The 24238-nt window shown below is 41.2% G+C and overlaps 1 protein-coding gene across 1 annotated transcript; it reads left to right on the top strand.

Annotated features, from left to right (window-relative positions):
* Nucleotides 1-7773: 7773 nt before the first annotated feature.
* LOC143220305 (uncharacterized) lies at nucleotides 7774-8406 on the top strand. Its single transcript, XM_076445975.1, has 2 exons — nucleotides 7774-7813; nucleotides 7856-8406. Exons 1-2 carry the CDS (start codon nucleotides 7774-7776, stop codon nucleotides 8404-8406), a joined length of 591 nt encoding a protein of 196 aa, XP_076302090.1.
* Nucleotides 8407-24238: the final 15832 nt, after the last annotated feature.

The following is a 24238-nucleotide window of genomic DNA, read 5'->3' as shown; positions in this document are numbered from 1 at the left end:
TGACCTTACCCTCCGAAAGCCTAAGGCGCTGTATCGAGAAAATGAGAAGGTATTCAGAGGAACAGGTTAGTATACATTTAAGGCTCGGGTAACTTAGCTACATGTACGAAGTAGAAGATTGAGTGTCATACCATTCGAGAATGCAACCACCTTCTTTGAGAACCGAACAGCGATGTCAGTAGCTTCACCCTTCCTGTGATTCCTAGAGCTAAACCAGGTATTCATGGAGTAAATACGCAGAACAGTATTAGCAATGGGCATTTTAATTTGCTGTATGAATATTATAGCAGAGAGACAAGCCGTTGTAGATCGTTACATATTGGTACAGGGCCAAACACTTTACCGATATCATTACCTTCGGTGAAACTAACCTGCCGTTTGGATAGTATAACTTCGTGTACAGAGAATGAAATAAGTATTCATTTCAGTGACGGCCACCGTAATTTCATGTATGAATTACAAGATCGAGGGTCGAACCGATCGCGATCGTTGTTACATTCTGTAAGTGTCGAACGGCTATGTCTATTGCTTCACCCATCCTGTGTCTCCGACATTTAAACCAGGCATTCCAGTGGTGAATCCGCTGAATAGTATTTGTAATAGACACATTAATTCACTGTATGATTATTTCAGTTGAAGGTCAATAACGTCATGTATGAATTAGAAGGTCGACGGTCAAACAGTTCGAGAACATTACCTCCCACTTTGAGACTCGAACGGCTCACTCAATAGGTTCACCTATTCTTGTGATGCCGAGAGTCGCATCCGGTATTCCAGGCGTGATTCCGCTGTACAGTATTGGCAAGAGACACGCTACTTAATGCATGAGTATTAAATTAGAAGGTCATTCCGTCGGAGAACCTTACCAATTGGTATAGAGTCATGCTTCTTACCGAATACATTACCTCCCCAGAAATTAACCCGCCGCAGCGAGTGTCATATTTACTGCTCACGGAAACCAATTAGTAGGCACTAAATCACATGCAGACCTTATTTTCATATATGAATTAGAAAATCGACAGACAAACCGTTCGGGAACGTTACCACCAACTTTGAGAGTCAACCGCCTTAGTCATTAGCTCCACGTATCCTGTTATTGCGGGAGCCAAGGCACGTGTTACGGGAGTAAATCCGACGAACCGTGTTGGCAGTAAACGCCTTAATTCAGGGTTTGAATATGAAAAGAGTGAGTCGGACCGTTGTAGAACGTTACCCAACTGAATAGATTCAAACATCTTACCGACAGTCCATACTTCGAAAACTGCCACCCGCCGTATCGAGAGTACAACTTCGCGTTCAGAGGAAGAAATTAGTATACCTTTTATTGACGGGCACCATAATTTCATGTATGAATGTATGACACCGAGAGGCAAACTATCCCAAAACGTTGCAATCATCTTTGACAGTCGCACAGCTAAGTTAAGGGCGTCACTTGTCCTGAGTTACCGAGAGTCAAGCTAGGTATGCCGGGATTAAATCCACTGAACATTATTGGCAACAGACACCTAGATTCACGGTATCAATATTAAAGTAGAGAGTCAAACGTTGGAGAACATAACAAGAGTGTATAGTGCCAAAGATTTTACCGGATCCCTTACATTCCAAGATCCTAACACGCTGTAACAAGTATCTAGCTTAGTGTTCACGGAAGCAAATTAGAAGATAGATTACGAGACGTGCACCTTACTTTCATGTACGCATAAGAAGATCGGGAGTTAATCCGTTGGAGAACGTTACCACATCTCTTGAGTGTTGGCCAGCTGTGTCAATAACTTCACATATCCCGTCAAACGGTGAGTCAAACCAGTTATCCCGTGCCAATCCGCTGAACAGTATTGGCAATAGACAATTAATTCACAGTATGAATATTAAGGTTGGACTCAAGCCGTCGGAGAACATTACCAATTGTTATAAAGTCACCTTTCTTCCTCAATACTTTTCCTACCGAGAACACAACCCGCAGTAGAGATTGTTTAGCTTAGCGTCCAGGGGAACATATTAGTAGACATTTTATAGGACGATCACCCTATTTTCATGTATGAATAGGAGAGTCATGAGTAGAAACGTTCGAGAACGTTACCACCGTCCTTGAGAGTCTCACATCTACGTCAACAGCATCGCCTATTCTGTGATTCTGAGAGACGAATAAGGCATTCCTGGAGTAATCCGCGCAGCAGTATTGGCAATATACACCTTAATTCGCAGTATGAAATTAAAGTAGGGATTCCAACCGTTCGAGAACGTTAGAAATTCGTATTAAGTCATTCCCAATACCGAATACCATACCTTCCGAGAAATTAACCCGCTGCACCGAGAGTATAACTTCGTGTCCAGAGATCCATATCAGTATACATTATAGTGACGGGAACTCTAATTTCGTATATGAGTAAGAAGGTCGAGTGTCAAACAGTTGGAGAACGTTACCACTTTCGCGAGGGTCGCACAGCTATGTCAACAGCAGCACCTATCCTTGTGACTCCGAGAGCCAAACCAGGTATTCACGGAGTAATCAGCTGAACACTATTCGCAATAGACACCATAATTCAGGGTATGAATATTAAAGTAGTGACTAAAACCGCCGGAGAACATTATCAATTGGTATGAAGTTATTCTTCATACCGAATACCTAACCATCCGAGAATCCATCCCGCTGTAGATAGTGTATTTCTTAATGTTCACGGAAAGGAACTAGTATACATTTTAGCAGACGCGGAGCTCATTTTCAGGTACAAATATCTAAATCAGGCGACAAACTGATAATGAATGTTACCACCATCTTCGAGAGTCTGACGGCAAAGTCAAAAGCTTCACCTCTCCTGTGATTCCGAGGATCAGACCAGGTCTTCCAGGAGACAATCCACATAGCAGTATTAACAGTGTACACGTTAGTGCACAGCATTAATATTAAAGTAGTGCGTCAAACCGTTGTATAGCGGTACCCATTGGTATAGTGTCGAACATTTTGTGGAAGGCTTTACCTCAAGATAACAAAACCGTGTGTGTATGGAGAGTAGAACTTCGTGTTCACAGGAACAAATTTTTATCCAATTTTGTCAGGGGCACCGTAATTTCATTTATTGATTATAAGATCGAGGGTAAAACCGATAGAGATCGATACCACCCTTTCGATATTCGAACGTCAAAGTCAGAAATACCACCTATCCTGTGATTTCGAAAATCTACCAACTATACCGGGATTAAATCCACTGAAAGGTATTGGCATTTGTCACCTTAATTCACGGTTTGGATATTGAAGAAGAGTGTCAAACCGCTGTTTATCGTTACATACGGCTATGAAGATACCCTCTCGGTCGATGGCCTCACCTTCCCAGAAGCTCACCCGCTCTATGTAGAGGATAGCTTCGTGTTCACAGAAACACATTAGTACACATTTTAGCGACGGGCGCCATAATTTCATATATGGCTTAGAAGACCGAGGGTCAAATCATTCGAAAACCTTACCACCTTCTTTGAGAGTCGAACAGCTGAGTCAACAGCATGACCTATACCTGTAATTCCGAGAGTCAATCCTGGCATTCCATAAGTAAATCCGCAGTACAGAAATGGCAATAGACACCATAATTTACGGAATAAATAGTAATATGGAGATTCGAACGATCATTGAACGATACCTACTGGTATATGGTCAATCTCTTTACCGGATACTTTACCCTCCGAGAACTTAATACACTACAGCAAGTTTCTTACTTAGTGTTCAATGGATCAAACTAGTAGGTACATTAGCAGACGGACAATTTAATTGCATATATCGATAGGAAGATGGAGGGTCAAATCGTTCGAGAACGTTACCACCTCTTTTGACAGTCGCATGGTTAAGGCAATAGCTTCAACTTTTTTGTGATTTCGAGAGTTAAGCCTGGTATACCAAGAGTAAATCTGCTGAAGGGTATAGGCAATGAGCACCTCAATTCACGGTTTAATATTAAAGCAGGCCGTCAAACATTTGTATAACACTACCTATACGTGTAGGGTCAAACGTTTTAACGAAGACCTTACCCTCAGAAAAAATAACCCGCTGTATCTACAGTATAACATCGTGTTCAGAGCGCCAAATTAGTACACATTTTAGTGACGAGCACCTTTATTTCATGCATGAATTAGGAGATAGAATGTCAAACGGTTCGAGAATGTTACCACAATCCGTGAGACAAGATCGGGAATGTCAATCGCTTCACATATCCTCTGACGTGGAGAGTAAACAGAGGTACTCCGCAAGTAAGTGGACTCGCGCCAGTTTTGGCAATAGCCACCTTAATTCACAGCTTGGGTATTAAGGTAGAGCGTCATATCGTTTGAGATCGTTACCAATTGGTATAGAGTCAAATATTTTACCGAAGAACTTACTCCCGGAAAAACTAACGCACAGTATTGAGAGTATAACACCGAGGACAGAGGGACGAGTCAGTATACATTTGAGTGACGAGCACATTAACTTCAAGTATGAATCAGAAGATTGAGTGCCAAACCGCTGGAGACCGTTGCCACCTTCTGTGAGAGACGATCGGCTTTGTCAATAGCTTCACACATCCAGTGATTCGGAGAGTTTCTCCAGGTATGCCAGGAATAAATCCACTGATCAGTGTTAGCTTTAGACATACTATTCCATGGTATAAATATTAGAGTATGAAGTCAATCCTATATAGGACCATACCAATTGGTATTGTGACAAACCTTTATCGGTTGCCTTACCACCCTTGCACCAAGCTCGCTGTATCGAGAGTGTAACTTCATGTCCAGAGAAGCAAATTAGTATTCGTTTCAGTGACGTGCACCTTAACTTTATGTATGAGTTAGAAGATCGAGTGTAAAACCGTTCGAGAGCGTTACCGCCTTCTGTGAGAGACGAACGACCATGTCAATCGCTTCACATATCCTGTGATTCCAAAAGTTAAACCAGATATTAGGTAGTAAATACGATGCACAGTATTGGCAATAAACACCTTAATTCACGGTTTGAATATTAAAGTAGGAGGCCAATCGATTTGAGGACGATACTTATTGCAATACAGTCAAAATTATACCAAAGGCCTTACATTACGAGAATGAAACCCGCTGTATCGATTGTATATCTCCGTGTCCAGAGAAACAGATTGGTGTACATTTTAGTGACTGGCACCTTAATTCCATGTATGAATGTGAAGATCGAGAGGCAAACAGTTCCATAACGTTACAGCCGCCGTTGAGTGTCGTACAGCTAAGTCTTCAACTTCACCAATTCTGTGATTCCATTTGCCTAGCCATGCATTCCAGGAATAAATCCCCTGAACAGTGTCAACATTACCAATTGGTATAAAGACATTCCTTTTACCGAAGGCCTTACCTTCCGAGAAGCTAATCGGCTGTATCGGGAGCATTACTTTCTGTTCCGTGTTGCAAATTAGTATACATTTTAGAGACGGACGCCATAACTTCATATATGTATTGCAAATTCGATAGTCAACCGTAGGAAGTTGTTAGCACTATATATAGTATCAACCTGGTCGTTACAGGGCAGACCAGTTCACCCGCCCAATTAATGTATTTCTTGTTAGCATATAATAATTCTATTTCGTTATTCCCCGTCAGTGCTTAACTTTTGCACGACCAACTGTTGCACGTACAAGCACCTAACAAAATCTCGAGAACCTAACGGAAACCTACCCTAACTCGCTGCATACACGGCAGACAAATCCAACCCCACCACATGCCGCCATTATTTAATGTGTAAATTATTGTCGTATACTACGTCTATTTACTTATTTCCTGCTTTTGATTAACTCCATCATGTCCGATGCGTGCATGCCCGATGATCTCAAAAGCGCGCCTCATAGCATCCGCCATCGATGAGGCGTATACCGAGCTGATGACGCCAACGAATGTAGGATCATGCGATGCCCATGGTCTGGAGGCCGCACACAGGATTAGCAGCATGGCCTGCACCCCATACCCCTAAATCAACGCAGTGGATGGCGAAGAGGATAACAACATGTAAACTAACGCAAGGACCGGGCAGCAGCATTAGCAGGAGCAGCAATGAAACTGACGCATCTACCACAGACAGGATTGGCGTTGGACCGGCAGAAGGCCATGGACACGGCCTAAAATGCAAGATCCATCGAGGCGAATATCAACCACTCCGAGCGTCATAGGACTTGCTAGTGCAGACGCTCGCAGAGCCGAGCTGTGATTTGCGAGCCGTTACCGCTGCCAGACCGCAAGAACTGTTCTGGGCACCTTCACGGAACGGTCGCGGCGGTGTGAAATGGAACCACCCGAACCCCCTGGCCCTGTTAGTACACACCGTGGTGAGGGACAAGTCCTGGTGTCCTGGTGCGACCTGATTGTATATGAATGCTACTTGAAGCCGAACTGCAGCCTCTAGGAGTAGAAACGGCGTCAGGACGGTATAAAAATATATCTTTCGCAGCACCTATCCCAGCCGCTGCTCGTCCATGGAATTGTCAAGGCCCACAAAACAGCGTGGACCTCTCTGAGGACGAACGTGATGGGCGAGACGCTGCTCGACTAGGTAGCCGGACTTACATCACATCTGTGAGGCCGGCGGGCATGTCCATCGTGTACTTGTCCTAACCTCTCCGGCTTTTTGCGCAGAGACTGAATGGATAGAGGGAGCCAAAAGCGATGGTGACCTTCAGTGGCCAACCCTTGATAACCATGGGGTAGTATGCCTCTGCATGAAGAAGAAGTAGCGGTCCAACGGGCACAGGAGCCCCACCGCGAGATAAGGACAACGGAACCAGCAGCACCGACGCGATATCTGGACGCCTCGACGAGGGCACAGTTTTGGCTACAGTGCATGTAGTTGCGCGCCCCTCCTGTCTTGTGGCTGACCTTGATCCACAGGACGGCGGGGAGTGGATCCACGATGCCATGACGGCGGCGTGAGTCCTGACCATGGCGCAAAACCGAAAAAGGCGGTGTTCTAGTTGTGCGAGGAGCTTGCAATGCGACACGAACGGATAATTCGAGCCCATCGCCGGCACAATCGGGCCCGTCGCAGAAGAAGGTCGTCAACAATTGAAGAAGAAAGCTCGCTGCAGAAGGAACTACGAAGGGCCAGAAAATCGCCGTGGCGTGCCGTCGCACGAGCCTTGGCACGCCGTTGGGAAAATCTGCTGAGGAAGATCGACGATGACTCCTGGGGACGACAATACCGATCGTTCCTTGGGTGGCTACGGGGATGGACGCCAAGGCTCACGGAGAGCATGGATCCCGACTTCGTGCGGCCAGTCGTCGACAGCCGCATCCCCAGACCGCGAGGGAATCATCGATAGTTCCGTCATCGGACTGTACAGCATGATCGGACGATTTTCTGGTCACCAGTAGCTGTGCCTGGCGGCTGGTGAGCTGGGGGTGCGTATGACTGCGCCCGGACGGGATGGAATTCCCGAATTTCCGATTGAAGTAGCACCTCTCGAGGGTGGGTGCGGACATGGACAACAGTCAGTTCGGTTTTGGACGAGCTCTGGTCACCATTGACGCCATCAAGCGCTTGAAACGCTTATCGGAGGCAGTCGTCCACTGCAGTTGGGTGAAGATCGCTGTGAGCCCGGACAACGCCATCGCCATCAATACCCTAGGGAGGACCGCCGTCGGTGAGACGTTAGAGCATAACGAGGTGCCGGAGTACCTGGAGTCGGTGATACTGGACTAATTTTCTGAGAAAAAATTTTCTGGCGGTACGGCCGAGTCGTGACGGTTGTGCGCTGCGATGTCACGCAAGTGTCGGTTCTCGGGATGATTCTGTGGAATATGGCGTACGACGTGGTGCTGAGTGGCTTGCTCCCATCCAGTGACGATATTACATGATATTCCGATGACACGCTGGTGACAGCTGGCGGAAAGAAGTGTGAGCGGACGGCGAGGCTGGATGAGCTTGGAGTGGCCTGCGTTGTGAAAGGGGTACGTTATCTGGGACTCAGGCTCTCGCCGAGGAAGACGGATGCAATGTGGTTCCAGGGCGGAACCCGCAGAGGACCACCCCAGAAACTGGTCTGTGTGGAGGATGCCCTAGTCGTCGTTAGACGACGAATCCGGTACATGAGTCTCACGCCGAACAGTGGGTGGCGCTTGGAACAGCTCTTCGGGGCACTGGCATCAATATTGGAGGAAGTGACCGCGGGGCTAGGACAACTGCTGCTGAACACCGGGAGACTGGAGGCGAGAATGCGGGGCTTACACGCTGGGATGATCTACTCCATGGCTTTGTTCGTAGCTCCATGGCTCTATTCGCAGATCCATTGTGGGCGATGGACCTGCTGGCCAGTAAGGAAAGCTGCGTCAGACTTGCTAGAGTCTAGCCGGGGCTGGACATCGGGGTATTGGGATGATTCCTCGCTTCACCTTGTGATGATGCCACGGCGCTGGCGGGGCTCCTATCGCTAAATTACCTGGCGGCCTTCCACCGATTGAAAAGAGCGACGAGTTTAGGATTTTTCGGCCCCACAGTTATTATGCTGCCTGGTTTCATTTCTGCAAATTACCAGGCGCGAATTAGGATACGTCTAACATCTTTCTTTGTTCCGCTATAGTTATAATATTCACGCTATCGAAGATCGGCATGATGAAGATTATATAGATTTTTTCTTATAATCGTTTCAAGAATACCTGACAATGATGGAACCCTTGGGAAATTGCGTAACGGGACGGAAAGTGGCCCGGGATAGAATGTAAATCCATCGGTTGGCTATTAGAATTCTACTATGAATCTATGACAGCACCCTAGCAATTAAATAATGGCCCGTATCAGTATTTCCATTACATAAATTTCGTGCAATGTCGAAGCATTCTTGATCGTAGTGTATAATGCAATGAATATACAAATGAGTTGGGACATGATCGTTACCAATTTCTTTAAAAATTGAACTTCATCCCCCGCTTTATCGCAAGCTATGGGATTTTAAATACCTGCACAAGGAATTTATTCATTTTCGTCATATCCATGCCGATGTGAGGACGCCGAATACAATTTCGTGGTAAACAATTCTGTATCCTCGGAAAATTATAGTCAACGTTATCGCAAAGGAGCGAGATACATTTGTACTGACGGAGCATGTACTATTACCATTGACTCTGGAATTCACACACGAAGTATTAAAGTTACCAAGTTTTCGCGTCTGCACGTTGAATCTGTAATGGTATGCTTTTTCGCGATCAGCAGACCGCAGCACGAATAGACGGAGATAGCGATAATTGCGCGATAGGAAGTATGTCAAATGACAAACACACGTTCGTGTTTCGACAGTTTATCATGAGAATATCCATAACACCTAAACTTCGTAATAAGACTCTGGTCAATCATTGTTTTTAAACGTGCTCTGCAGCCTGTACAACAAACGCGGCGCCAAGGCAACGGATCCGTAACAATTCCTGACACGTGTCACTTTCCATCCAGTCCGTTTTTCATCGACACGCTTTGTCCCGCTGATAACCAATTTGTCCATTCGTACCTGCTCCTAATTCAGCGGCAACTTCCCGGGCTCAATGCTTGAGAACGCGAGATCGAATTAATTGCTAGAAAATGAAGAATGATGCAGAAGCAGGCAGGAATTGCGCGTTTACATGAACCTCTGCCGCCGCCTCGTATAGTCATTGCAGCCTGCGTATAAGTTATTAGAGAAATTATTAAACCAGGTGCAATTCATCCTGGCTGCGGTCTGCGTATTCAAGGACGACTGAAGTTCCTCTGAGGTTATAACGCTTAGAGAGACGAGGCTTACCATTTTCATGATCAACGCGGACCCCTATATTCTCGCGCTTCGCCTTGTATTTTCATCGAAAACCAGACGATCTACCGAAACCAAATTCCCTATTTGCTTTTGATCAGTTTGTTTGGACTGTGTTTAAACGAGTTCTGCCAGATTTGACATCGTCATGCTGATTTCCGTGTTATCCGCAATTCCACGTGTATTTCAGGAAGCGAGTTTTCAATGAGAGACATCCACAAGGTGTTATAAAACATCTGAATATAAATCCCATGATTAGTCAATTCTAATATTTATCACGACTAGCTGGCCAAGGTACAGATAGAAGGTAATAATTGGTGTTAATTCAAATTGCAGTAAAATCTGTTCCATGAAATAAAATGAAATGAAATGAAGTGAAACCAAACATAACTTTATTTTATCGCCATAACTGCGTTAGCAAACCGCGGAATAATTAGTTAAACAACAATAATGTCCCACCACACCCTACCATAGCTCTCCATATCCAACCATGAACCTCCATGTCCTACGTTTCCCCGTACGGGTTGGGGATGACGTGGCACTCGCATTTCCGGGCTAGCATCTAAAGTAGGTAGCCTGCTAGAGGCTGGTCTGGATTGCGAGCACTGCGTAGCTCATATCTTGGCATCGCTTGTCAAAGATGAGCTCATTACATTAACCTCAAATTTACAACATAGAATCTGTTCCGAAAAATATAGAAATACATCCTTGGCAAACGATAGCGATTACCAGGTCTCACCACGTGGAGGTGGAAACGCCAACGAGACTCGAACCTATAGAAAATAGCAAAATATAATACAAAACATGATGCAAAACGTAGTGGAATATATAATAGAACATAAATCAGAAATTAAATTTCAATATAATTTGCGATATATGAATTACAATATGTAGTACATATAAATTATAGGATCACAAATTGTTACATTTTTTATATTTAATAATATATATCTTTTTCAATACGATACGCTAGCTGCCTCTTATTGCGGTTTAAGTGTCGTAAAAATAGTGCAAAAGAGCAGACGAGCTGTCCTTTTTTATTGTGACAAGTAATAATATCTTGCATACTCAATACGACTAGCCATCTGCCTCCTATGGCGCTTAAGGTGTCGCAAAACGAGTGGAAAGTGGACCCGAGCTGCCTTTTATTGTCATATGAAATATGATATAAATTTTTCAATACAACACGTGAGCTGCTTCGTATGGAGATTTATGCCTCTTAACAATAGTAACAATATTTTTCGTGATAGCCTTTTTTTCAATGTTATATCAGAAGGCGGTAAAGTTGTAATTCCTGAGCGCGATATATCGAATTTCAGAGTAATGAAGCAACGTGGTAAGCATCGTGACAGAAATAGGGATCGAAACATTTTCCACGTAGGCTCTAATTCGCTATGGACAAGAAAGTCCAAGTCTGATCCAATGAATAAACGACAAAAGCACTTGTATATATGTATATGTCATGAGTGCTAATGTTCACTAGTACATTAGCACTACTAGACACTATGCAAATTACGAAATTCATAAGATACATGCAGTACACACCGTGCCGCTTCGGACCATTCGTCCCAAGACATGATGGGTAACCAGAGCAATCGTAAACATGCGACTTACCGATCGTTGACCTCATCTTCGTATCGAAGCAGCTATGTGTTGGTCATGGCGTGGGCGCCCAGCGGCCCTCCTGTTGGCATCGTTTCATCTTATCCATCACTTTCACAGCGCACTCGCGATGTCGCGAACACGACCCTATTTACTTCAACCGATACCGAGTAAAAAAGTTGCGCTTACAATCCTTCGAACGTGTACGATTTGGTAGCGATGTGGTTATAATTTATTCTAATAGTTAGAAATATATTTGATGTCCACAGTCCCGAGGGAAATTAATGGCATAAGACGTAAGCTATTTATTCATGCAGTAAAGAAATAATTACAATTAAAAAATGAATGAATTATTAAAAGTATGGTTGTAACATTAAAAACAAATGAATGAAATTATATCTGAAGTGCTAAACAGAAATAATTAAATTAAAAATATTATTATATTTCATTAATAGATAAAATAATTCAAAAATTGCTTAAAGTGTACAAGCAACTAATAAATTTTAAAAAATTATTAAATGTTATTAATAAATAAAGTAATTAAACAATAGCTAAATGCGAATGAAGAATATATGAATTTACGGAAATGATAAAAGCGAATATTATGTAAATGAATTTAAGTGATTATTAAATATGAGTAATAAATAAAATATTCAACAAATTGTAAAAAAAAACTAATAAGAAGTAAATTAATTTAAGGGATGATTAAACGTTAGTAGTAAATAAAATATTTAAAAAGTTGTTAAAAGCGAATATTAAATAAATAAATATTAAATATTGCTAAAATCGAAAAATAAATAATTTAGTTGAATAAATATTTAAATGTGAAGACGGAATAATTGTAGTAAATAAATCATTGAAGAGTCATTATAGCTGCATAAATTAGGCAAGTAGTTGAAGGTGGAAGGTAGAGAAACAAATTGAACGAAGCAGTTAGAGACGAAAAATAATTAACTGTGTTAGTTTGGGTAATTTATGTCTGGATGTACGCGCAGCAAAGTCCGAAGAAGACCAGCGTAGCCTTGCCGGGTGTGGCTAGTCGGAACCGCGGTTAACTGGGTGGGGGGCATAAACCGAAATGCCGCGAGCTTAACAGATATTTTAGAGGCTTTAGAACTGTTCACAATAATTATTAAACAGTTCATTCATAAGTATATGCTTCCTATCATGTAGAATAAGAATATAGACAGTAACTGACATATTATATTTATTTCACGTATCAATAGACTGTAACTCTCACAGATTTAAAACAACTCTGTAATGTTAAAAAAAGGAAATAGTGGAAATAAATGATTTTCATGAGAAGGACCCCGTACATCCCATACCCATCAACCATCGTAAATTAAGTTAAAATTCTCGTACATAACAAATGTCTCGAATTAATTAACTTACATACACATATATTATACGTTAAATATATATGTTTCGTACATTTTTATTAGTACAATCATGAAATTTCTCATAAGTATGCTTAATGATGGAGTTCATAATGCTCGTGTCTTTAATTCTGTAAATATATCAAATAATATAAGATGAAATACAGGATAAACATAGCATTTATTGATTATTCTCTATGACGCAAGAAAGTCTCTCCTAGGATTACGAGTTCGACATCGAATAGGAATACAAGCAAGAAAACAAACGGAATAAGCCGAATACCGAAAATTTCGAATTGTCAGTACATGAATAAGCAACGAATTACCCAAGCCAGTTTCAAAGCAATAACGATTCTCAAGATGTTTCAAATACACTTATGCAAATTAAGTTTTATGTTTGAACAACCTAATTTACCAGAAGATCCACATCAATCTGTTCTCCCAAATTTAGCGGATGAGAATTTACAACCTTATGATCACATCCAATTAGCTCGGATCACATGCTATATAATTCGTAATTGTATCATAGTTATTGGTTATGTGCGACATAAATATAGCGATGCGATTGGAGATGATATGTGAAATAATTGCCCAGGTCTTACTACGTGGAGGTGTTGCGAATGGAGACCCACCCTATCCACGTCCCATCCGAATCCCATCCTCATGATAATTTATTAAAATTTGAAAAAATAGCCCATTCGATACAACTTTACTACGTTCAATCTTCGACCGCTTTGCAAACGAACGGCAAAACGGATTGAAAGGAATCGACACGGAAAAATATACCAGATAGTAAAAGGCACACATCGTCCTACCTAGAATTATATTAAGCCTTTAACTAGGTATATAACACCGAGAGTCATTATTTCATTCCTCCATCAATAGTTTACATTTTCATTAGTATAAGATGTTATGAAACTAATAAGCTCAAACTAGAAGAGGACCACATTTCGTTCCAGAAATAAGTGTTTACCTGTTTTTAGGCACGAAAGCGCAGAGCTATTGATAATAGAAAAATAAAAAAATCCTACGCCACGTGAAATAAAATGTCTCGTTAAGATTTAAATTCATTTTCATAACTTTCCTCAATAATTCGTAATATTACATAGCCTGAATTATATATGAAGTTAATTGCTAGTTTGCATAATTACCATTATAAATATAAACCTTAATGCTGTCTGGATAAAAATGTTATATTACTTAACTAGTAGTGTACATAACATTGAAGTATATGTCCCTGCTTTCACACAAACTCCTTACTTAAATACTGGAATATTCACGTACATATATATTACTTGAACATAAGTCTTGTGTATAACTGAAAATACTCCTAACGTATCTGAAAATCTTATTCGCACTACCTATCAAATATCTAAAAGGTTAATAGTACCTATGAAGAAATCTAATTGCAGTAAAGGAAAAAAGGATTGTAGTATGTGCCTGCGTACCATCGCAGATCCATAAGAATACCTGAATCAAATTTAAGGTATAAACATTCCCTACATAATTCAAAAGACAAATCGCACTACTGATAAAATATCTAAAAGCTTGATCACACCTACATAAAAATCGAATTAAGGTGACGAAAAAACAAGGAAATACCATGAGACTGCCATCCATGAATGGGCATCAGAGTATCTGATACAAATTTTGTAAAAATTGTTATATTGGCTGCAGAAAGAGGACAAGCTATATTTAAATGCAACATTACCGATAGTAGAACAAAATTTTTCCGTGACTTGAAATTAAAATAACCACACTTATATAATTTATTTACAAGGCAAAGAGACATAGCAAGTAAGAGGCAGCTAATGATCCGGACATAAAAAAAAAAAAAAAAATGTTACTTGTATGAAGATTTGAATTGCAATCACGAAACATTTTACTTGCAAGACTTTTATTGAAAATAAAACAAGTTTCGCTAATGCATTTTGACCGATACAATGCAGCTTCGAACATACGTGAATTGACCAACGAAAAGTTGAAGCTGCATCGGTAAAAACAATAACCTAATAGTAAACAGACTCTGTACTTCTGACTGTAAAATATGAACGTTCACTGTCATCTCAAGTGAATGTATAGGTTAGAAAATGTCATTATTTTGCAAGCATGATTGGAATAAGTTTAATCATTTATGGAAAAAAAGAGAGTATCGAAAACAGGCAAATATATTAATCAGCAGTGTTTTCATTAACAAACATTTCGGGAGCAGATGGCGCTGAAACACAAAACGCCATGGTCGGAAGAAACCCGTGAACAGGGAGTGAGTGAAATACTCCAACTATCGGATCGCTAATTTGTTAAATCTGTAACATAGAATACTCACGAAATCAATCGCAAAGAGTGCTACATAATATTTGGAATAAAAATGAATTTACTATTTTGAAGGAATTACTCAAAATATATATATATATATATATATATATATATATATATATATATACATATATATATATATATATATACATATATATATATATATATATATATATATATATATATATCCAAAAAAAAGAGAAGTGAACAGACAACACGCGAAAATGACCATACGAAAATATATGAATCACGCAACACTAACAAATACTACTTTATGCACTCAAATGCGAAAATACACGACACTAATAGCGAATAATGAGCAGTCATGTTGAGGCTGCTGATATGTGGCTCAGAATGGGGACTTGCTCCACAGCCCTGTGGAAGAATTTTGGGTGTTACGTATTCGCAACACTACTTGAAAAACGCGATCATACTTCATCGCAACGCTAACATTGAATGGTGGTAATAAAAAAATTCACAATAAAGTTGAACGCAGCGCTAATTCCTGAAATGAATTCAATAAAAATTATTAACTCTATATTTATAAGATGCTACTTTAAAAATCTCCCGTTTGGTAAGAGTCGCAACTGTAGAAATCAAATGCAAGGCTAATCAAAATTCTATAGAATTTATTTTTATTCGATAATTCATACACAGGGGTATAGAAAGCAATCGCGATCTCATAATTCGCAAGGCTAAAGCAAACGCTATCGTCACTCCTTCGTAACTCTAATTCAAACCGAACTCATTTTATCAGAGCTCTAATTATATCGCGATAGCTGTCTCCTTCGCAGCTCTAAATATACTCCCGTAATATTCGTCTCCTTCAAAACTGTAACAGATATCGCAAGTTCTGGTCCCTTTCCCAACGCCAATTCAAGCCGTGATCAATTGTTCGCAACGCTACACACCAAAACACCAATTTGTCCATAACAAATTGACATACTGGTGTACAACTACTACTACTACTACTACATATTATTATGAATATAGTGACAAAGTAGTAACATGAATGATATCCCGTACTTGCGATGGATGGTCATTCATAGGCAGCCCTCTTCGTGGCAGTTTGTCGGGCAGCCTCTGTTTCTCTCTTCGGGTGCCATGCCAGCTGAATCTAATATCTAGGCTCGAGGATATCGAAACGTAAACCAAGGAACAAGAAGTAATAGGAAATATAAATCGCGGAACCGATCGGATTGCACAAGGACGTGCAACGTTCACAGAGATCGCTGTACCGCACATGCGCAGATCCTCGAGCGGATAAACCTTTCGATTCGGAGCCTATCTTCGCGACCGCGACCGCGATGGCTACCAATATACTGAATTATCCGTTCGACACTCACAGAAGGTAGTAACGTTCACGAACTAGGTCACCTTCAAACTTCTAACTCATACATGAGGTTAAGATGCCCGTCACTGAAATTAAGACTAATTTCTTTGTCAGAACACGAACTTATACGCGAGATGACGCGGATGTGGTTCGCGGAAAGTAAGATCTTCGGTAAAACGATTGACTTCATTGCAATCGGTATCGTTCTCAAACGGTTTGACACTCTGTTTTAATAGTCAAACGTGTGAAATGTGGTGTCTATTATCAATTCTGTTCATCGGATTTACTGCCAGAGTACCTGGTTTGACTTTTGGAATCGCAGGATTGGTGAAGGTTTTGACTTTGCCGTTCGTCCCTTGCAGAAGATGGGATCGTTCTCGAACGGTTTGACACTTGACGTCCTAATTTATGCATGAAATTAAGGTGTTCGTCACTTAATGTATACTAGTTCGTGCCTCAGAACTGGGTGTCATACTCTCGATACAGCGGATTACTTTGAAGGAGGGTGAGGCACTCTGTAAGAAGTTTGAACCTACACCTATAGATAGTGTTACACAACGGTTTGACGGCCTGCTTTAATATTCAGTCTGTGATTTAAGGTGCCTATTGCCAATTCTGTACGGCGCATATACCTCCTGAATATCTGGTTTGACTTTCGTAATCACAGGATATAGGAAGCTATTGACTTAGCTGTTCGAATATCAAAGAAGGTGGCAACGTTCTCGAACGAACTGACACTCGATCTTCAATTTCATACATGACATTAATATGTCCGTCACTAAAATGCATACCAAATTGCTTCTCCGAGCACGAAGTTATGCTCTCGAAACAGCGGGATAGCTACATGGAAGGTTAGGTATTCAGTAAAAAGATTGACTCAATACCTGTGGGTAACGATTTTCAACGGAGTGCTTCTGCACCTTACCATTTATTATGTGCAATAAGGTGTCTATTGTCAACACTATACTGCTGGTTGACTCTCGGAATAACAGGGTAGGATGAGCTATTGACGTAGAAGTACGACTCGTAAAATGGATACAATCGGTCTCGAGCAGTTTGACTCCCGATTTTAGCATTCATACGTGAAACTGAGGTGTCCGTTGGCTGAAATGTCTACCCATTTGTTTCCGTGATCACAACGCTAGCCACTCGCTACAGCGGGATATGTACTCGAATAGTAAGGTATTGGGAAAAAATGTAATATTTTATTTTAATTGATAATGTTCTCCGGCGGTTTGACACTGTACCTTAATATATATTCCCTTAATTATGGTGTTTATGGCCAATACTCATCAGTAGATGTACTCCTGGAATACAGAATTTGACTCACGGATTCAAGGCATAGGTGAAGATATTGACTCGGCCGTCTGACTCTCAAAGACTTTAATAACGATCTCCAACGGTTTGACGCTCGATCTTCTTATTCATACATGAAATTAAGGAGACCGTCACTAAAATGTATACTAATTTGTATCTCTGTACACGTACTTATACTCACGACACAGTTGGTAAGCTTCTCAGAAGGTAAGTCCTTTGCTATAAATTTTGACTCTATATCAATACGAAACGTCCTACATAGGATTGACCTTAGAATTTAATATTTGTACCATGAAATAGAGTGAATGGTGCCATTACTGCTCAGCGGATTTACGCTCGGCCTACGTGGTTTGAGTCTCGGAATCATGGGATAGGTGGAGCTATTAAAAAAGCGATTCGATTCTCGAATAATGTGGTAGCGTTCTCGTACGGTGTAACCCTCGATCTTCCATGCCATACATGAAATTAAGGTGCGCGCATCTAAAATATCAACTCATATGTTTCCAGAAACACTAAGTAAGGCACTCCCTACAGCGGGTTAGACTACACGGGTGGTAAAACCCTCGGTAAAAAGTTTGACCCTACACCTATTGGTATTGTTTCAGAACTGCTTGTCGGCGTGCTTTAATATTCTAACCGTGAATTAAGTTGTCAATTTCCCATACTGCTGTGCGAATTTACTTCCGGAATACCTGGTTTCCCTCTCCGAATCGCAGGATACGTCAAGGTATTCACATAGCCATTCTCCTCTCACAGAATGTGGTATCGTTCCCGTACAGTTTGACCCTCCATCTTCTAATTCATACATAAGGTTAAGGTGCCCGTCATTGAAATGAAGACTAATTTCTTTCCCTGAACAGGAAGTTATTCTCTCAATGCAGCGGCTTAGTGTCTTGGAGGGTACGCTTGTCACTAAACCTTCTGACATTATTCCTACAGGTAACGTTCTAGAAGGGATAGATTCTGTTCCTTAATATTCAAACCGTTAACTAAGGTGTCCATTACCAATAGTCTACAGATTATTGACTCTCGGAACGCCTGGTTTTTCCTTCGGAATCACAGGACAGGTGATACTACTGTCTTATCAGTACTACTGCCAAAGGGGGCGGTATAGATCTTGAACGGTTTGACAAACGATCATCGAATTCATTCATGAAATTAATGTGCCACTCTCTAAAATGTATACTATTTTTCTTCTATGCCCACGAAGTTATATTCTTGATAGTGCGAGTTGGCTTCTCGGGAGGTATGGCTCTCTGTTAGAAGTTAAATATGTAGGAATACGTAACGTTATACAGCGGTATGACTCTGTTGTTTAATATTCGTACCGTGAATTAATGTGGCCATTGCCACTACTGTACATGGTATTTACCCCCGGTGTACCTGGTTTGGCATCTGGAATCAAGGCATAGCTGAGGCTACTGTCTTATACGTCCGACTCTAAAGGACAGTGGTTTCGTTCTAGTATTTCCTGAATCTCGATCATGCTATTCATACATGGAAATAATGCTTCCGTCTGCTGTGATGTTTACAAGTTTGCTCCCGCCACCATTAACCAAGGCACACGGTATAGCGAGTTAGGTTCTCATACGGTAAGGTATTCGGTATAGGAATGACATACGAATTCGTAATGTCCTCCGACAATCTGACTTTCTACTTTGACGGTTCTTAGCCTGAATTATGGTGTCTATTAACAATACTGTTCCTTGGATATAATCTCGGAATACCTGGTTTGATTCTCGGTATCACAGGATAGGCGAAGTTATTGGCTGAGCTGTTCGAATCTCAAAGGGGGTGGTAACGTTCTCGAACGATTTGACCATCCATATTCTATTTCCAACATGAATTTAAGGTGCCCGTCACTGAAATGGGTACTAATTTCATCTCAGGAGACGAAGATACACTCCCGATACAACGGGTTAATTTTACGGAGGGTAAGGTCTATTGTAATGCGTTTGACTTTATAGCAGTTGCTACCGTTCCCGAACTGCTTGACGCTATATTTTATTATTCAATCCGAGTATTATGGTGTTTATTGCCGATACTGTTCAACGCATTTTCCCTAGGAATACGTGGTTTGACTCTCAGAAACACAGGATAGTTGGAGCTGCTGACCTAGCCGATCGACACTAAAAGGGAGTGATAACTATCTGGTACGGTTTGACTCTACTTGTTACGAAACATACACAAAGCTAAGGTGCCCGTCACTGAAATGAATACCAATTCCTTTCTCTGAATACAAAGTTATACACTGGATACAGCGGGGAAATTTTTCGGAGTGTATGGTTTATTGTAAACCGTTTGACTTCATAGCAATTGCTTACTTTTCCAAACGGATTGTCGCTGCATTCTGATATTCTAACCGAGAATTACGTTGTCTATTACCAATAATTATCAGCGGATTTTCTCCAAGAATACTGAGTTTGACTGTCTGAATCACAGGATATGTGAAGCGACAGACATAGCTGTTGGACTCTCACTGAAGGTGGTAACGTTCTCGAGACGTTTGACCCTCGATGGTTTAGTTCATGCTTGAAATTAAGATTTCCGTCACTAAAATGCATACTAAATTGGTTTACTGAAAACGATGTTATGTTCCGGATAAATCGGGATGGTTTCTCGGAAGGTTAGGTATTCTGTAGAAAGTCTGACTCTATGCCTGCAGGTAACGCTTAACAACGGTACGACTCTGTAACTTTATTATTTATAGTGTGAATTAAGTTGTCTATTGTCAATACTGTACTGCGGATTGACACTTGTAACTTCTGGTCGGACTCTCAGAATAGGAGGGTAGATGAAACTATTGACTTCGAAGTTCGCCTCTCACAGAAGGTGCTACCGTTCTCGAACGGTTTGACGCACGATATTCTAATTCATAAACGAGGTAAAGGTGTCCATCGCTGAATTGAATAGCAATTTCTATCTCTGGAAACGAAGTTATACGGCCCTCGGTGAAATATTAGACTTTATACCAATAGGTAACGTTGTCCAACTGTGTGACTCTGTACTTTAATATCTATACAGGGAAGTAGGGTTTTTAATGCCGAGACTGTACAGCGGATTTACTACCGGAATGCCATGTTTGACTCTCGGAATAACAGGGTAGGTGGAGCTATTGACTTAGCCGTTCGATTCCAAAGAAGGTGGTAACATTCTCCAACGCTTCGACACTCGACATTCGACTTCATTCACGAAATTCACGTGCCCGTTACTAAAATGTATACTTGTTTGCTTCTCTCAAGACGAAGTCGTACTCTTGATACGGAGGGTTATCTTCTCGGATGAAAGGGCCTTCGGTAAAATTTTGACAATATAGCAATAGGTAACGTACTCAAATGCATCAACGCCCTACTTTAATATTAAATCCGTGCATTAATATGTCTAGTGCCATTACTGTTCAACGGATTTAGGCCCGAACACCTGGTTTGACTCTCGGAATCATAGGATATGTGAACCTATTTACAAAGTGGTTCGATTCTCAGCTAAGTTGGTAGCGTTCTCGAACGGTTTGACCCTCGATCTTCTATTTCGTACATGAAATTAAGTTGCGCGCCTCTAAAATGTCAACTTATACGGTTCCATGAACACTGTGCAATGCACTCCCTACATCGGGTTGGACTACTCGGGATGTGACTCTAAACGAATAGGTAAAGTTAATAGCGGCTTAGGCTCCACTTTAATATTCCGATCGAAAACTACGGTACCTATTGCCAACAATGGTCAATGGGTTTAATCCCGGAATACCTTGTCTGACTCTCGGAATCACAGGATAGATGAAGCTATTGACATACACGTTCGACTATCAAAGTAGGGTGTATCGTTCTCGAACGGTTTGACACTCAATCTTCTACGTCACACATGAAATTTAGGTGCCCGGGCCTCAAATTTGTACGAACTTGTTCCTCTGAGCACTTTGTCATACTCTCGATACAGCGCGCTAGGCTTTCGGAGGTTAAGGTCATCAGTAAAACGTTTGACTTAACTCAAATTGGAACCGTTCTCAATCGGTTCGACGCTCTACTTTAATATTCACACCCCCCATTATGACGTTTTCTGCCAATACTGTACGGGGTATTTACTCCCGGAATACGTGCTTTGGTTCTCGGAATGACAGGATAGGTGTTGCTATTGTCATAGATGCGACACTCTCAAAGAAGGTGATAACTTTATCGATGGGATTGACACTCGATCTTCTAATTCATACATGGAATCAAGGTGCCTGTCACTGAAATGTATAATAACTTGTTCCTCTGAACACGGAGATAAAATCTCGATGCAGCAAGTTTTTTTCTCGGAGGATATGGTCTTCGGTAAAACGTTTGACTTTATAGCAATTGGTAACTCTTTCAAACGAATCTACTTTCTACTTTAACATTCAGACCGTGAACTGAGGTGTCTATTGCCAATAATGACCATCGAAATTACTCCTGGAATACCAGGCATGACACTCGGAATCACAACTATAGGTGCTGCAATTGACTCAGCCGTTTGACGCTCAAAGGACGTGGGAACGATCTGGAAATGTTTGACACTCGATCTTCTAATTCATACATAAAAATAAGATGTCCATCACTGAAATGAATACTAATTTATTTCGCTGAACACAAAGTTACACTCTCGACACAACGGGTTAATTTTTCGGAGGGTAAGGTCTTTGGTATAACTTTTGACTTTATAGCAATTGCACACGTTCTACAACGGCGTGACAGTCTGAGTTAATATTCAAACCGTGAAATGAGGTGTCGATTGCCAGTACAGTTCAGCAGATTCACTCCCGGATTGCCAGGTTTGACTCCCAAATCAAAGGAGAGGTGAAGCTGTTCGACTCTTTAAGATGGAGTTGCCGTTCTGTAACGGTTTGACCCTCGATATTCTAATTCATACAAGATGTTAACGCGCACGTCACTGAAATGAATACTAATTTCTTCCTCTGGAAGGTATATTATAATGTCGATGCTGCGGGTCAGGTTCTCGGAATGTAAGGCAATCCTTTAAGCGTTTGGCTTTATGCAAATTGGCAATGCTCTCAAATGGATGGGCGCTACACTTTAATATTCAAAACATGAAATAACACTCGAATAACAAGCCTCGAACGGCTTGACCCTATATCTTCTAATTCATACGTGAATTTAATGTGCTGCCACTAAAATGTATACTAATGTGTTTCGCCAAACACGATAATATAATTTCGATACGGCGGGTTAACTTCACGCACGTTGAGAAATTCGGTAAAATGTTAGACATTATAACAATTGTAACGATCTCACGCGGTGTAACGCTCTATTTTAGTATTCAATCCGCGAAATAAGGTACGTATTGGCAATACTGTTCAGAGGATTTGCTCCAGGAATTCCTGGTTTGACACTCCGAATCACGGGATATGTGAAGCTATTGACACAGCCGTTCGACAACCCAAATAAGGCTTGAACGATCTCGAACGGTTTGTCACTCGATCTTGTGACTCATACATGAAGATAAGTTGCCCGTCACTATAATGTATACTAATTTGTTACTCTGAACACCATGTTGTACTGTAGATACAGCGCGTTAGGCTTGTGGCGGGTAATATCTTCAGTAAGGCGTTTGACATTATGCCAATTTGAAGCCTTCATTCATTAATGAAATTGAGGCGCCTATAACTAAAATGCATACTACTTTGCGCCTTTGGTCTCGAAATTATGCTCTCGATACAGCGGGTTATGTTTTGGGAATGTAAGTCCTTCAGTAATAATTTTGACTCCATAGCGTGAGGTAACGATCTACCAAGGTTTGATTCTGTACATTAATACTCATAACGTGAAGTAATGTGAGTAATGACAATACTGTACAGCGGATTTTCTCTCGGAATCATAAGATAGTAGAAGACTGCCTCAGACGTTCGATCCTCGAAGAGGGTGGTGATATTCTCGAAAAGCTTGACCATCGACTTTCTAATTCATAGTTGAAATTATGCTGCACGTGACTAAAATGCATACTAATTTCCTTCTCTGAACAGGAACATACGCTCCCGATACAGCGTGTCAGGTTCTCGGAAGGTTATGTGTTCAGTAAGAACAATGACTCTCTGTACGTTGGTATTATTCTTCGATGGTTTGTCTCAATAGTTTAATGTTAATGCCGTGATTTAAGTTATCTATTACCAAAACTGTTCGGTAGAGTACTCTCGGAATACCTGGTTTGCATCTCGGAATCACAGTATAGGATATGCTAGTGACATAGCCGATCGGCTCTCAAAGACAATAGTAACCTTGTCGCACGGTTTTACAATCGATGTTCTAATTCAGGCCTGAAGTTTTGGTGCCCGTCACTGAAATGAAGACTAATTTCTTTCCCGGAACACGAAGTTATAATTTCGAAACGGCGGGTTTATTTTTCGGAGGGTAAGGTATTCGGTAAAACGTATGACCCTATACCAGTAGGTATCGTTCGAATCTCCATATTACTATTTGTACCGTAAATTATGGTGTCTATTGCCAATTCTGTACTGAGGATTTACGCACAGTATTCCTGGTTTCAGCCGCGGAATCACAGTGTAGGTGATGCTATTT

The sequence above is a fragment of the Lasioglossum baleicum genome, unplaced genomic scaffold (assembly GCF_051020765.1).
Source record: "Lasioglossum baleicum unplaced genomic scaffold, iyLasBale1 scaffold0754, whole genome shotgun sequence".
In the NCBI taxonomy this organism is placed as follows: domain Eukaryota; kingdom Metazoa; phylum Arthropoda; class Insecta; order Hymenoptera; family Halictidae; genus Lasioglossum; species Lasioglossum baleicum.
This window is presented reverse-complemented; position numbering and strand designations above follow the sequence as displayed.